Consider the following 16,289-nt stretch of genomic DNA (forward strand, 5'->3'; position numbering starts at 1 on the left):
AACGTGTTTAAAACAAGCTATAAACTGAGCCTGGTAGTTAACTGCTGCTCTGCAGACGCAGGATACACAAACCAGCAAGGATCTCGCTCATCCCTGGAAAGGACGGACTGCAGACCTGGAAGCACTTCATGCCTTAAACATGACTCAGGAGGAGCTGTTAACCTACCCTGTAGTATTTGACCAAACCAGTATACAGGGATTTCAAAGGAAAGGAGAAAAAAAACAAAGTACTGAGAATAACACACCACTTAAGAATGCAACACCTTCCCACTTATGCAAGATGATTCAAAGCATTAAACTAACTTTATCGAAGGAAAAAACAGAAGCTAAACAGCTTGGCTATTAACAACATCCAAACTCACTAACTGCTAATAGTTTTTAAAATATTACAAATCAATATTAAAAAAAAAGTAATTTGACTGACTTCTCACTGCCAGGTTTCAGTCAGAAAAAAAAAAAGCGTATTTACATTCTATGACATTACACCCATCCATTTAGTCTGTGTTTACCATGGAAATTCTACGCCCTTTCATTACCAAGCTTTGTTTCAACTGATTCAGAAATCCAAATCATTCCACACTAAAGGTTTTGCTTTCACCTGGAAACAGTCTGTCCTTATTTTACACTTATATATATGTGCGTACATTATAGCTTTCTGTATATAAGTAGCGAGGAGATGGAAGGGTTTTCTTGGGAGTAGGGGTTGTTTGTCATACTATCTGAAAGAAAAGGTAGCAAGGAAAAGGAAAGCCAACCCTGCAGAGATTTACAAATGCAAGAAACTTAATATAAATAGACCTTTTGCACTAAACAAGACCACACACACAAAGTATTCATATGCTGAAGAGCTGCGGAATTAGTTTGCAGTTTCTAGTATTTTCACAAGTTGGGTCAGGCTGGATTACTGGTTAAAACGAACTGCAAAAAGAATATTTGTTTCGCTTTTCTGAATTGAATAAGGAAAAGACTGAAAAGACCATTTTATTACATCTCTGTTGTGCGAAAGAGGAAAGCCTCTTTCACTGGAAATTTTCTAGCCTGAAAAACTGAACATTGAATGCACCGAACAACGCTGACACGTGAACAAAGACAGATACAGCTAAGTAGTTAAGTGAAGGAGCATATAAAAGTTTCCTGAAACATCTAATGATATTTATACTCATTAACCATTTTTGAGTAAGGAATCTCATATACCTTGCCTCCCTTCAATTATGGCACAAAACCCTGTAACACTGCCATTGAACTCTTCCAGCAAAACCCAAGGAGAGCCAAGGAGATTAAAAAAGGCAAGGGGGGAGGATAAGAATAGTGGGAATAAAACAATCCACTTTCTTTTTTCAGGGATGGGGGAGGGGATAATGGGACAGTTGGGTGGTTCTGAGTTTGGTTTGGGATTTTTTATTTAATATTATTTTTAAACCAACACCATTATCTCCTCTGTAAAACATATGACAAAAAGCACTGAAAAGTTAATACACTGGCGTTTTGGTGTATTGTCTACTTAAAACATATACAGTACTCAGATTTCAGCATACTAATTTGAGAGATGCCTGAAGAAACGTCTTCTACAAATATAAAAAGTATTTCTTCAAAGGAAATCAGAAGTTAAATAAAATATAAAACTGCCTTTGTTATTTCATATTAGTAGGTTTTAACAAATTGTCCCTTTAAAGCATTTTAAGTATAGTGACGGCAGTCAGCGCTGAGAACTTATCTCTGCTGTATGAAGTCATGAACTCGGCCACATTTCTTCCATGCACTCACGGCTGATAAGTGCTTTCACGTTTACAAAGAACAGGCAAACAGGATAACACCAAGAGAACCAAGACAACTGATACTCCCCATTTTGATCTTAGTCCAGCCTAATACCACACAGAGATGATACAGATACAATGAAGTGATAAAATATCAAATCAGACCATTTTCCAATTAAAAGCTATGGGGCAAGTCTCCACCAGCTCTTAAAACTTTAATTTTGCACTGCAGTGAAGATAAAAGCAGCCTAAAATTTCAGAGTTTAAGTAATAAAGAAAAAAAATGTACTGAAATCCTTAAATCATTTAAAAAGAACAGGTATCCTAAATCACACTATAGGATTGACAAATAAACATGAGCTGTACTTGGAAATAACAAAAGAAAAGAACAGTATTTCAAGAAGTCAGCTATCCACTCAAATTTTCATTCTAAGCTGTTTTGAATTAATTTGAAGTACAGCCACAATTGTTCTTCATAACATTTTTCTCTTCTGCTTAATATTCATCAGTCATCTTTACTGTTACAGAACAAGTGTTTACACACAAAAGAAAGCATACAACTCCACCTCAGAATAAATTGAGTAACCAGGGTGTAATAATTAAAACGAACATACCATAATTTAATTGCAGCAGAACTTGGTTTTAAAGTATACAACAGTGTCTCATAAGTCAGAAGAATTAAGTTCATGACATGGTAGTTGAGAAATGGCTTCTTTTGCTACTCAATTAATATGTATAATTGCATGTTTTTAGTAAATGGTAGAAGTAGTAAATGACTTTCTGGCAAACTGAAGGGTCCAATCTTTCATACACTGGCTAACAAAAATAACCTCATATTAGCTGTAGTACTGAGAAAGAATATTTTCACAGCCCCAATCCTCAAGAAAGTGTCTCTCAAATATTTTATGGAGGTATATGCTCAGTTTATTACCGTAAATATCAGTCAATTCCATATATATATGATCTTCTTAAAAAGAAGAAATGCCTGACAAGCCCATGCACAGTGCCTTCTAGCTTAAAACAAGTTTTTACATGTTAAAGCTAATTCATGCTTATGAAAAATATTGACTTTTTTTCCTCTGGCCTATTAGACCAGAGAATCTCTTTTAGACCTCATCCAAACTCAGGGGTTTTTGTTTGCCTGTATGTCTACCATTGAGTAATTTCAGGGAAAAAACGCCACACACAAACCTATTAGCAAATCTAACTATGCCAGCAAAAAATTCCTAATGCAGTCCCAAGTTTTAAACCTACAGGAAAATAAATTTACCATTATGGCTTACTCTGAGAAAGCGATTCAAAGATATCAGTACAAGGTTGCCCCATTGCTGTAACATTTGCTGAGATTTTGGGCAGGCCCTCCTTCTTTTTGGCAGTGGCCAGCACTCCTCCCTCCTCTATAGACTCAGATGTTGTTAGCCAATCGTATCAATAGCGTATCGTTATTACTCTATAGCAGTTCTTGCTGCTATGTTCTTGCCCTAGAATATAGTTACATATTACAGATGTTTCAACAAATACATGGACTCAAATTCCTGACCGTCTACCCAGTGATTTAAGGACACATTCCCCTGGTGAGGCTGAATTCAGCAGCCTCGATCCTACAACCATTTTATCTATCGACAAGAGAAATTATCTTGATTAACAACTTCACAGAACTTTTCATCTGCAGTACTTCAAATAAAACCTATCACAGCACTATGCCATTAGTTCATTGTTTTCATACTAGGTAATATATTAGATCCTGTTGAATATTTTTAGATTGCTTAAAATAAAACAGTGCAAAGGCTGTCAAGGCAAAGACTTGGCTATGACAGCAATCGCAAAATAGATTTTGTTAGATCAAGAAATAAATTGTTCCTAATACATGTAGAAATTTGTTAATAAAAATTCCAAAGTTCACGGAAATTAAATTTCAGTAACAAAAAGCAAACCAAAAAAACATGTTGTTTCAAATTCACTGATCAATACTTAGCTTTTACCTGTGAACAGACAAACGCAGCTTATTTACAGAGAACTGTATCAGATACTAAACCACCTAAAAAGGAGCTGCTTAAATGTGTAAATATTCTTTATAATGGATAATTTTAAGCTTATTTCCACAATTTTAATGGTTATTGAGCAGCTCAACATTCAGAAGGAAAAAAACAGATTTCAAATAGTTTCACATGCCACCAACATCAGCTTTGCAAGTTTGAGAGTATGCGTGTACATACTTACAAAAAAACCTACAACAAACAGCTATTCTTTTGTCATAGTCAGTGTTTTGGAAGCTGGGGCAGTATATGGCTTTCTTGCTTGTTTCTTTGTTTAAACACAGCATTGAGGTGACAAAAATACTAATAACTTCTTGTTTAGGAAAAGTTTTCCGTATGTTTTTGTTAGCTTCTAATATTTATAAAACTTCTAGAAATGCAAACATTACTTTCAACTATATAGCTTCCTGGTACGAGTAGACTGTAAATGACTTTAGACTACATTGTAAACATGCACTACAGGTGACTTCAGACTGGGTAGTTTACATCATTTTGAGGTCACCTGTAGTCAAGGCTTACCAGGAAGCGGCACGAGGGAACGGCCTTTCTGACCTACAAAATTAGATGCAGCAGGACCCTATGCTCAGCAAGATGCTACAAAATTCTCACCAACGCCATTCACCACTCCGCAACTGGCTCACCCTGGCCTTTAGAAGCCACAGCCGTTTTTCCTCTCCTACCCACACGTCTCATGGGCAATCCCATTTAAACACCCCACGGGGTGGGGAAGGACAGATCACGCAGGGAAAAAGGTGAAACTTCAGAACCCGGCTTTAATCTGGTTCCTGCTGCACCCCAAACTGGGTGTCACAACATCCTCTAATTCTAGCCTGGGATCTAGGTGTCACCTCCTCCAAGCCCTCTACTGCTTGCCATCACACCTGCTCTCTACTAGGTGCCATTAATAGGCCACTTCTTGCTTATACATTTGTAAAATAAATGCCTTAGCTATCTGTTAAAACAAAACAATGTATTTAAGGCCAGTTTACTCAAAGATACATGTCAGAGAGACTAGCCGTGTCATCGATTTGCGTGCAGTCAGCCAGAATGCTGCCTCAACTGCCTTCACCCAGTCTAACCCCTCCAGCTTCAGAGGGAGCATCGAGCCTCTCTTCCCACCCCTCTCCGTGCCCTCCCGCCTCCTCTTCACACTTCCTTGGGTGAACAAAGCGCTGCACGGCGAGCAGAGCGTGGAGCCAACACGACTCAAAACAGCGCAGGTTCACCTTACACGAGCTGTGCTGCGATGACAGCTTGTTGTCAAACCAGACCATCCCACCATCAGCCCTCATCCTCCCGTGCACCAAGTTGACGTGGCCGCACATCTGCAAGTGAGATCAAAAGGAAACTAATCCCAAACCCCATCTTTCCTCCAAGAAGGTTCACATAAAGCTAAACCAACTCACCCACAGGCCACATCGTGGCCAGATCTAGCACAGGCAAACACCTGAGAGCCATTCAAGCAATGCAGATGCCCTCCTCTGCAGGTACAGTAACTTAAATTGGCTTAACGGCACCGAAGCTCCGAATCGGCGTGCATGCTTCTGGGAGCAGCGCTACGAAGACATCTTTCCATGACTATAATACACTATGACAGATGGGATCCCATCAGTACATGAAAACATGAGGCGTGTCCTGACAGACTCAGTTATCAGGACTAAAGTAATAGTTTTGGAAACTTCCTATTACACATTCAACAGGATCTGTGGTGCAAAAGGAAGAGTAACGATTTCACCAAAATAGATGCTAATGTAAAGCAAAGCTGACACTTAGTGACTTATCCAACTCCTGATGACCTAAAGGTCTTCCAGCTAAAGAGGTCATACAATGACATCATAGACTCCAGAGCAAGAAGCAACTCCACAGCAGTGTTGCAGACCTCTGCATGTTAATGCAGATATTGCCAACCTTTACCTGTAAGAGGATAAACTCTTTTTAACTCGCTTGTGTCAACAGCATTTCAGAAAGGAGGCAAACTGCAGTGGTAAGCATTTTAAACAGGTTAACTCTCCCAGACACCCAACATGAGATCACAGGTCCTTCAACGGCCTTGCTTAAAAGTTTCCTCCCCTCAAAAAAAGGCTGGTTAAAAACTCTGCCCTTTCCAAGAGTCCTGCTGCCCACTGACACAGCCACACCACAGACCATCACTTAACCACAAGATCTCAGCTCTTAAGTAATGAAATAAATAGGTCTATGAAAGTATCAGCTTACAACCAGGAACAGGACAAATGGTCAAAAAAGCAAAGCAAATACCAGGAATGATCACACTACGGATAGGGAACAGAACAGAAATCATTATTAAACACCGTATAAATCCATCAGGTAGCTGTTGTTTGGATACCCCAAGCAGTGTAGTAGAACTGGAAAAGAAAAAGAAGACTGATGAAAGATGAAAAAAAGATATGGAATGGTAACTTCATAGCAAGTAGCTACAACTGGACTTTTCTGACTAGAAAATGAATAGTTCAGAGAGGGTGAAAAAATCCTGCGTGACATGAAGAAGGTAAATTGGGACCAATTATTAACCATCTCCTAATACAAGAGCTAGGAGATACTAAATACAACCAGCAATTTCAAACAACGAAGGACCATAGCCTTTTCCACACAACATATCAATTCCTTGTCACAAAGTGAGGCGAACGCTAAAAGCGATACAGGCTGAAGATGTTACTAGGCACAATTATGGTTACAAGAATCCTCTTGTGACATTAAATATCAGCACATTGTCTCTGTGGACAGACAGTACTCCGAGGAAGTCACTCACCTTGCCAAAATTTACTCTCCCCTGAGTGCCTGCTGTGAGAGACCGCATACTGGGCTAGGTGAACCTCTGCCCTGATCCTATGCAGGTTTTTTTTTATTTTATTTTTACACACACACACCCCCTTTTATTTAAAAAAAAAAAAATTACCTATCTTAAGTAAGGGCAAGACAACCACCTGGTTTAAGATGCATTGCTTACATCACCACCAAACTGCCCAAGCAGTACTGTGATTTCTCAGGCAAAAGGGACTAAACACTTCTGGGGTCACTGCATTCTGGGTACTTTCAATCCCATCCGAACCAGTTAAGCTCCGCTTTGAAAAATTATACAAATTTTATAACTGTAATATTGCATCTAAAAATACAAATAGACAAGTGATCTCTGAACCAACAGTGCCATGGAAGGAGCTGAATGCATAAAGGAAAGGAAAACATTTGGGAAAGTGGGGGTGAAAGCGAGAAAGCAACTTCACTTTTAATTCCACTCATCTTCCATATAATTTGTCAATACATTTTAACAGCTTGGGGGGAAAAAAAAAAGCTACTGAGAAGTCTCTTATACATACACGCCTACCTGCACAAGTGTCTCTTGCATATCACATGTAAATTGTGGCACATTCAAAGATAAAATATGACTGAAGCAACTTTTGCTGTTCTGACAGCAAAGGGCTTATTTGAGTTTAATTACTTAAAAGTATTTTAAAATATTTTCAAAAAGCCCTTAATTTCTTCTGCTACATGATTACAAATAAAAAAATTTAAATAGGCTTATTAAAATTTTCTTATTTTTCTCCGTAAGTATATTTAATTACAAAATTCTTACAAAACAAATAATTTCTTCTACTTTATAATATCAAATTTCTGAGTTAGATTCTCTCCCAAAGACAGACTATAACTATTTTATCGGGGGGAAAAAAAATTAATACAGAAATATTTACTCTTGTCTATTCATTTGTGACACCACAACTACTTTGTATGAGAAAGTCTGAGGAATAACTACTCTAATAAAGGACTTGAACTTGTAAAACATACAGCACTTACAGTACTCCTTTTTATGCTTAACTATCCCTATGGTCTGAAATACCACACTTCAGGTAAGCTGATGATTTCTAGAATTTTTATCCTTGTATCTTTCCTTTAGTAGTAAAAATCCACACACTCGCACTGACACCATCCGAGGCAGTGCAATGCATATTTCCATCAGCTAGTTGACAAGCCGGCAGCATTTTTTAAAAAAATATTTTTTATATATTTCAAATTGAAAAAAAAAAAGACAAAAAAACATGCAAATTGCTAAAAATAATATTTAAAAAATACAAGTTTCAAGTGATTGAGTTGTGAAAACAAGCTGAACTTGTTCTTTATCGAACTGTAGGAGTTGCAGATGAAAGAAGGTGCTATATAAGGAATAGCTAGACTTCAACAGAGAACGCGCTGCCAAAACATTTTGGCCTAGATTCTGACAGGCACGCACCCAAGTTGAAGGGTCATGGAAAGCAGCGGTGTAAAGAAACAATCTACAGAGACCAGAAAACATTACACTGTGGATTACGGCTGGGTTGGGGAGGGTGGGGGGCACAGAGAGAAGCTGCTTAGGTGGGTTTTTTTTCATTTGAGATCTGTGGGGAAAGACAAAATATACAGCATTTCAACTACATGCAAAGGAGGTGGGGATGATCTACAAGCACGATTTTTAAGACAGCAACAAATTACAAGATGTATCTTGTTCCTTTCCCTAACTTGCTGCTGCTCCTCCTCTTGCCTTCTCATTTGCTTTCATGGAATACGTTATGAGGAAGAAGCGATAACAAACGTTACGCACATGCTCCTGAAGAAGGCCAACTTTCAAGAAATTCACACTCTGTAATTTGATTAGACTCTGAACAAGCATATCAAATTTTTTTATGAACAACTCTGGATCTGGCCAATGTTCACACTCAGGAGAAGTACACAGGATCGTAAAAAGGAAATAAAAATCAAATTACAATCAGAGAGAGATTTGTGAAAGGTCCAGACTGAATTAACAGCTTCATTAATGGCAAAGAAAAATTGACAGTTTAAAATTCTTACAATTCAGACAATAAGAATACTAATAAAAAGGAAGCTGAAAATGAGTTAGATTCAGTTTAAGGTGGAAAAGTGCATGCCATTATATTAAGGTGAGAAGAGGGGAAAGCAGTCAAAGGAAGATGCTTGAAAAATATTACTCCTGTTAAACAGAGGAGATGACTATAAAGAAAACATGCTCCTGTGTGCACCAAATACAGAAACATCTCATTGTAGGCTACTGAGAGGCCCTCACTGGAACGGACATACGAACCCCAACCTTTGTGTCCTGCATCCACTAACACACAAAAACACATACACACTTCAGGGACTGGTTTAGAATAAGGAACAAAAACAAAGTTTGTGGTAGTTATTAAATTCAGAGCCTTCAAACGAAGATTAACTCTGTGTTCAGTAGGGAATAGCTCTACATGTGGATATTGAATCTATTTAATAAGAGTCAGAGCACCATACCTTAAACAGTACACTGAAAGCACCAGCTACTAACAAATCTACTTCTCCAAACCTCCAAGAAAACCTGAGTAAGTCCACAATTAATAAAGCTCTGACTGGTGCAACACATCAGTATTTTTGCTGCTTGGCAATAGAAACTAAAGTCTCCAGGTTGCTGACATGCTATACAAAAAAAAAAAAAAAAAATTAATCTCATGTTTCCTAGATACAATTGTTCAACTCCTTGACAAGCTTCACCTACTCTGGTCAGAAGGATACTGAACATTCTTCTCCGCTTACCTAACACATACCCCACGGTACCAACCTGGCTTCTTGTACTCGCAATTCCAAAAAGGGCTCTATGCCCTTATGTATTTTCAACGTGAAATACCACAGACCATGTAAGTTATCAGAACTTCCTGCTCTTCTTACGCCAGTGAACAAGCTCATAAAACACTCTTTACGTAAGGGTTACCTTTGGTATTAACATTAGCCTGACCAGCTGCAGTAAAGCAAAAATCACTAGTCTGATTTCAGTATGGTTTTGAATGAAAAGATGGTACACTTGGGCATATTTTAGTGTAGCTATTCCTACAACATACCAGCTGCGTATATGGTACACGTCCCCTAGTAAAGGGCTTGTAGGTGCTTATGTAATCTTACAATTCTGATACGCAGACATGAAATTATATACACCAAAGTCAGCCACATAGGAGGGATGTAATCTGTTCAGACCAGCATAATTTCTCTTACTGCTTCAGCACATTTCTTAATCGACGACACATCTCAAATGTCTCAATTAAAAATTAATTTATAGGAGGACTGGGGGGGAGGAAGCCTCCTAACTACACATTAGTCCTTACAAAGACTGTGCTTCCAAGTCTCATGAGTGTAGATACTTTTATGAATGACAGTTTTCAAATCAGTATCCTATGATAAAGGCTTCAAACGTTTGTCCAACTGATGCATCCAGTGTAATTGCAAGTATTATTTAAAAAGAGTCTGAAGTCTACTTCATCCAGTCCTTCACGTAATACTTCACACCGCAAAGAAGAAGAAGAACATGTTCACGCTACAGCTTCATCCTAAGCAAACCAAGGTTGCTTCATAAACTGCAGCGGCGGGGGGTGTCAGGGTCAGCACACGAGCCCCCGCTGCGCCCCGCATCGCCCCGGCACAGCACGGAGGAGAGGGGAGGGTCGGGAGGGGGTGCTGCCCCCGCCGCTCCACTCCGCTCCCTGCCCTCCCGGAGCGACCGCCCGCCCCAGCCCCGCCGCGGGCTCTGCCCGGAGGCTCCCCCGGGGCCAACAACTCACCGCCGCACCGCCCGCAGCTCCCACCGCCCGGCCCCGCGGGCTTTTATTCTACAAAAGCCCGTGGCGTGGGGCGGGAGGGGAAGGAAGGGGCGAGAAATTCGCAGCTTTCGAACGGAACAGACGCCGGCCCCATATGCTGCCTTCCCTCCCATTTCTCGCCCACCACTCTTTTTTCTTTGGGGGGGAAGGGGGATAGTGGGGGAGACACTCCGGTAGCCAGAGGCAGCCCAGGCCGTGCCTCGCCTCTCCGCCCCACGCCTCGGGGCGAGGGGAGCTCGGCGCCGCGCCCCGCTCGGGCAGGGAAGCGGCCGGGGCGCCCCGAGGGCTGCGCCCCCCGCGCCGGGCAGGGAAACGCCGGGAAAAGTTTGAGCGGGGGAAGGGGCGGCAGCAGCTCCGGCCCCGCCGCCAGCACCGCCGCCACCTGGGAGGCTGGCCGGGGGGGGGGGGGGGGGGGGGGTGGAAGAGGGGGGAAGGGGAGTTTGTGAGGCGCCCGAAGCCCGCGCCCGGCCCGCACCGCGTCGGCAGCCTGCGGACACCCGTGGGTCGCCTTTCTCGCCGCACCGCGCTCCACGGAGCGGCGGCGGGAGGTTGGAGGGGGAAGCCCCACCGCCGCTCCTCGGGGGTGAGAGGTACCGACGCGGTGCCACCCGCGACCTCCAGCCATGCTCTTCTCTTCCCTTCCCTCCCCTTCCCCAGCGGGCAGCTCGGGCGCAGCGCGACCCTGCCGCGCCGCCCGCCCTCACCTGGGCGCCGAGTGGCAACTCACCTGCGGAGAGCTGGGCCCGGGCCGCCCCGAGCAGGGCGGGCGAGCGGCCGGCCAGCAGGGCGAGCGCCGCCAGCAGCGGCAGCGAGGCGGCGGCGCCAGCCCCCCTGCCCATGCCGACTTGCGGAGAAGTTTCCGAAAGAGGCCGGGGCTGCCCCAGCCCGCGGCAGCGGGCGGAGCTCGCCTCGCCCGCCTCTCCCGCCCCGGCGCCTCGCCAGGAGACCCCCCGCGCCAAGGGGCGCCCGCTGGCCCCGGGGCCGCCCGCTGGGGCAGCCGTCTGCGGCGCGACGGGCGCGGCGGCACCGGCTCCCCTCGTACTCCGGAGTTACTTTGCTGCTGGGCGAGCGGGGAGGGAGGGAGGAGCCGAGCGCGCACGTCCAACCCCCGCTCCCCGGCACTTGGCAGGGGGAATGTGGGACTCCGGCCCGCAGCCCAGAGCGGGCGGAGCGGCGCCCGGCAGCGCCTCCTGCTGCAGGCGCGGGGGCCAGCACCGCCTCGCCTCGGCACGGCACGGCACGGCTCGGCTCGGCTCGGCTCGGCACGGCACGGCACTGCCCAGCTCAGCTCGGCACGGCTTTCCCCGGCACGGCTCGGCTCGGCTCGGCTCTTCGCCGCTCCCTCCGGCACGGCGCTGCCTGGCTCAGGGCGGCGCGGCTCGGCGCGGCACGGCTCGGGAGCCGCTACCGCCGGCTCTGCGAGACCGCCGCTCGTCAACCCCGCGCCCGGGGAAACCTGCTGCCTCTGGAGAAGGAGGAGGCGAAGAGGGGCGAAAGGGAGAAGGCGCCGGCTGAGCTGGCGGGGTGGGGAGGTCGGGGCAGGGAGCACGGTCGGGGGGGCGGCGGGTCCCGGGCGCTGTTTGCAGGGGAAAAGTCCAGCCGCCCCGGGTGTGATTTGCTGGCCGTTCCTGCTTTTGGAAACGCGTTATAGGTCTGGTGGCGAGCGTTGCGTTATCGTCGTGCATGAAGCAGCCTGGCTGTTATCTTCGAGCCAGGGTTCGTGTTTTTTCTTTGCTCCCCTCTGGCAATACTTGTCTGGCTCGTAATGCCAGTGAAGTCTTATTGATTGGAATCGAAATTGTAATAAACAGTATTGCCATTAATGCTGTCATTTCCACATGTAATAAATAACCGACCTTTCAGACAGGTCTGTATGCAGCTATATGACTCCGGCACCCCTGGGTTGCGAAGCAGGATCTTCTCGCCAGATCCAGGCTCCAGGTATGCCAGATAATAAAGGCCTTGTTCTCTGCCCCCGAAAGCACCGGAGGTCCATATGCTTCCAGAGCCTAGAACCCTAAAAAGCATTTGGAATAATGGATAAAGGCACCAGTGCTGGAATTTCTGTTTAAATAAGCATAATTTCCTCTGATTTTTTTAACCTATCTTTTTATTATTTTTTCTTTTTTGCATGGCAACTTGTAATTAGAGATGTTGTATAATGATTACAACAGAACCTGAAACCACTGGAAACTCACAGGTTTTATTGCAAACTCGAAATTCAATCCAGGTTCATGAAAGGTTTGCCGAGATTCAAAATCCTTTCCGGCCAATGTGTAGCAATTGATAGGTTTGCCTTTAAACCCCACAAACCCTCATGTTTTCACAGCAAAAAAAAGGTGAAACACAACAGTTTGCTTTGTTACACAAACTAACATGTACTTCACACCCAAAAAAAACTGAACCAAACACTAAAAAAGCTCTACACCTAGAAACTCCTGTACTTCATTTGGGTGGAGTGGCTGAAAACCAACTTGCGTGCTCACTGTGAACTACAAAATGATGTGCTTCGGTGGACACTGGCTCTTTGTTTGAACTTCAAGAAGGATGGGAGCTGGGTGAGGTGGATCTCACGACACTCGGTGTTTCAGGATGGGCCACGTACTGGGTCCAATTAAACACAGGGAATTATTTTGAGCAAGGTAAAGTAGTGTGCCAGCCCGGCTTCTACATCACAATTTCTGTTGTTATGTGGAAATTTTTAATGAAAAAGATGTGCCAATTCATCTTGGTATAGAGGTGAGGGAGTACTCGAGCATCTGATGCTGTCCTTTATGCTGGGAGCTATAAAGTCAATGCTGTAAAAATGACTTCAAGCCAGATAACTTGTGAACGGTTTGGGAGGGCAGGGGAGAGGAGGGCTAATGCCTGCTTTCCCTTACCGATGGTGATGGTCTCGCAGGTATCCCTGGTGACCAGCACTGCAGATGACCACGGCCGGACTGTGAGAGAGGTTGTTAGGTGATGGTGGATGTGCAGCACCAGGTCGCTGGTCCATTTCACTGCTGTGAGGTGGTAGGTTCCACTGACGTACAGTCACCTGTGCTTTATCTAGATAGTGTCCGTATCTTCCAGTGGGAGTTTCCTGGGATTTTATCCTTTCCCATTACTCACATTCCTATTAAAAAGCAACAAAGATGATTTTGATCGTTATTCTTGTACTTGACTGGAGAGTTCGAGCTTAAGAGGTATGGGTGAGATGCACAGGTGACCCCACTTTTCCTCCAGGTATGTATCTGTCGAACTATTATGTGTAGTTCACTCTCTGTGTCCTACTGTACTTGGCATCCTGACAAATACTTAAACTTACACATCAGGTTTGAGATCATTTTTATGTTATATGACATGAATGGATTTATTTTTGTTCCAGCCTTTACATTTTTAGAGCTCTAAATGTTTTACAGTCTTTTGCATTTTCAATTAAGAGGAAAGCATATTTATATTACCTCTTGCACATCTTTTAAAAACTGTCTGAGCAAACAACTTGTATGCTAAATGTAAGCCGAATATAACATTAGAAAGATGGAGAGACCCCCACAGTAACTTCTTTCCCTCCAGCCTGAGGGATATTTGGAACTTAAGGAAGGTGCAGTCTTAATCCTGATAATTACAACTTCTAAATAAAGTGTCCAATAAATCTCTGTCAAATTCAAGAAAGTTTCGTTCTGAAACTCTACTAGATGCCTCTACTCTCTTTGCATTCCCCGTTAAAACTTTCCTATTATACTTTAGGGTGTTGCTAAGCCCATCATAACATATTTTTTAACACAGGCTATCATTTAATTTTGTTCATAATGACTGACAGATGTCTAGCATAATATATCATCTCACAGTAAAATACCTTAAATTAGCAATATTCCAATGCTATACGATAGAATTCATCTAACATGGTATTTTCCCATGGTATTTGAAAAGTATGTAAAATATAGTTATGTTATAGTAAAATACATATTCCTAACCAGCAAAAGTATTTCCCTCTCCCCTCTTTTTTTTTTTTTTTTTTTAGGAACTTTTAACCATTCTCCTGGAGTGTGAGGGGATTTTGAGAGATTTAAATTAAATTTTTCTAGCCAAAAGATCAGATAGTCAAGGATTCTCATTATCCTGCTGCTCCCACCCAACTTTCCACCCCTCTGCTCTTTTGCTTCCTTTGTGAAAATCTGCTCACTTACTTTATAAGCCTTAGCAAGATCCAAGGCCTTGAAAATCTGGCTCTTCAAGGTTGGAGATCCTAGAGAAAATCGAAAATTGTAATGACTCAGGTTTTCATGGTGTTATCCAATAATGCCCACGGCAGGGTCTTCATTGTATTTTGACTTCTGAAAAAAAAAAAAATTGCAGTAAAATGTACTGCAAATTTCAATTAAGTGTATTATTTTAGCGCATACTAATTCTACAGACAACCAGTGGCCAATGCTCTTGTAACAAAGCAAGGCCACGTGGACTGGAGAGAAGGAGACAGTGCTGAGAGTCTTACTGATGCCTTTGAGCAGGCTCTCCTCATACAGCTGCTTTTTGGATGCAAATGTGGGGCAGGTAGAGGGTCTAAAAAGGATGGGCATTCACTGCTGTGTGCACAGGTGGACTAGGACCATAGCTTCCAAATGTGAGCACCCCACGTTAACCCAGCTACTTGTGGTACATGGTGGGAACAGGGCATGCAACAGGGGAAGTGCCCTGTGACTGTCGGTCCCCAGGGACACCTCTGCAGCTCTTGCTCGCGTTCTCCAGCCCCTCCCCTGTCATCAGAGCTAGTGACAGGTCTGTGTGGTTACACAGAGCTGTGTGGCATTTCCCATCCTGAGCCTCCTGTTCTCACTTGAGCACCATTCTCAGCAATGGCCACCTTTCAGGCTAGAACTATCCATTCTTTACGCGGAGAGGGGATATTACTTTGGTCTGCTTGTCATTTCTGCAGTTTTGATAAAATAGCCTGTGATTTTTTAAAAAAGAGCAGATTCCCTATTATTGACCAAATCCTGTCTTTTTTTTTCCCTTTGAACAGACAAAATAGTTGACAACTGAAATATAGCATGGGAATAGCCCTCAAGAAGGAGTGAGGCACGGCCTTGTTCTGAAATAAATTGTTTTACTGAATTCCATCCCTTCAAAATCATATTGTACTGTGCATTCCTTATGTCAGGGTCCAGCCTAGAGAGAAACTGGTATCTGAATTTGTCTAAACATCACAATAAACTGTTCTGTAAAAGTCTCCGTTTTAATAGAGTTTTGTTCTGTAAGGCGCTATGTGGCAAAAGCAAGGGACATCCAGAGCAGATCATTGGGAGGCGGCTAGTAGGTGAAGCACAGTATATCTATTGGTGATTATGAATGCATTAAACTCCTCAGAACTGTTTAGTTTTAAACAAGTTATTGCAACAAATTTTCTTTATGTATGGGTTTAAGCAAATACATCTTTCCACATTACCTAGAACCGTTGTACCAGTTGTCTTCTACCCCCATGCCATTCGTCACAGCTTCACGCTCATATTCCTCATTAGAAACATAAGAGGAAACATCATTTTGTGCCATTGGGGAAGACACCAACAGGACTTCAGAAGTTTCTGAGGACTTGCAGAGGTGCATTGCATTTCTGTACTGATTAGCCAATTCTTTTTATATTATTGTACCTGTACCTGCTGCTTGCAGTGGTTTGAAAGCATATAGAGCTTTAAAGTCCACAACACTAAAGCTGAGCTTGAACTCAGTTGAAGGTGTTCATTCAGGTTTTGGAACAGCTCCGAAAGAGGACTCAATGTGCCCTTCAAAGATTCGTAAGAAAATGGGAGAAAAATGGACAGATGGCCTTAGGGCATGTGTTGTCACTGAAGTACAGCAGGCAAAGAGATCCAACAGTAGAGAATGGTTGAGTTGGATGA

The 16,289-nt window shown here is 43.4% G+C and overlaps 1 protein-coding gene across 11 annotated transcripts in view; it reads right to left on the reverse strand.

The window, feature by feature from the left end:
- The window catches only part of PTPRK (protein tyrosine phosphatase receptor type K), a 416,921-nt gene extending 405,465 nt beyond the window's left edge, over nucleotides 1-11,456 (reverse strand). For 4 of the 11 annotated variants that reach the window (XM_054820467.1, XM_054820471.1, XM_054820468.1 and 1 more), the window contains exon 1: nucleotides 11,138-11,451. In XM_054820467.1, coding sequence (XP_054676442.1) covers nucleotides 11,138-11,249 — 112 coding nt within the window. In that variant the 5' untranslated portion in view covers nucleotides 11,250-11,451. Of the gene's footprint in view, nucleotides 1-11,137 lie in introns of all 11 variants that reach the window. The other 7 variants (XM_054820470.1, XM_054820469.1, XM_054820474.1 and 4 more) reach the window with 3 other exon arrangements.
- Between the last annotated feature and the right edge of the window lie 4,833 nt (nucleotides 11,457-16,289).

Source organism: Grus americana, chromosome 3 (genome assembly GCF_028858705.1).
Source record: "Grus americana isolate bGruAme1 chromosome 3, bGruAme1.mat, whole genome shotgun sequence".
In the NCBI taxonomy this organism is placed as follows: Eukaryota; Metazoa; Chordata; class Aves; order Gruiformes; family Gruidae; genus Grus; species Grus americana.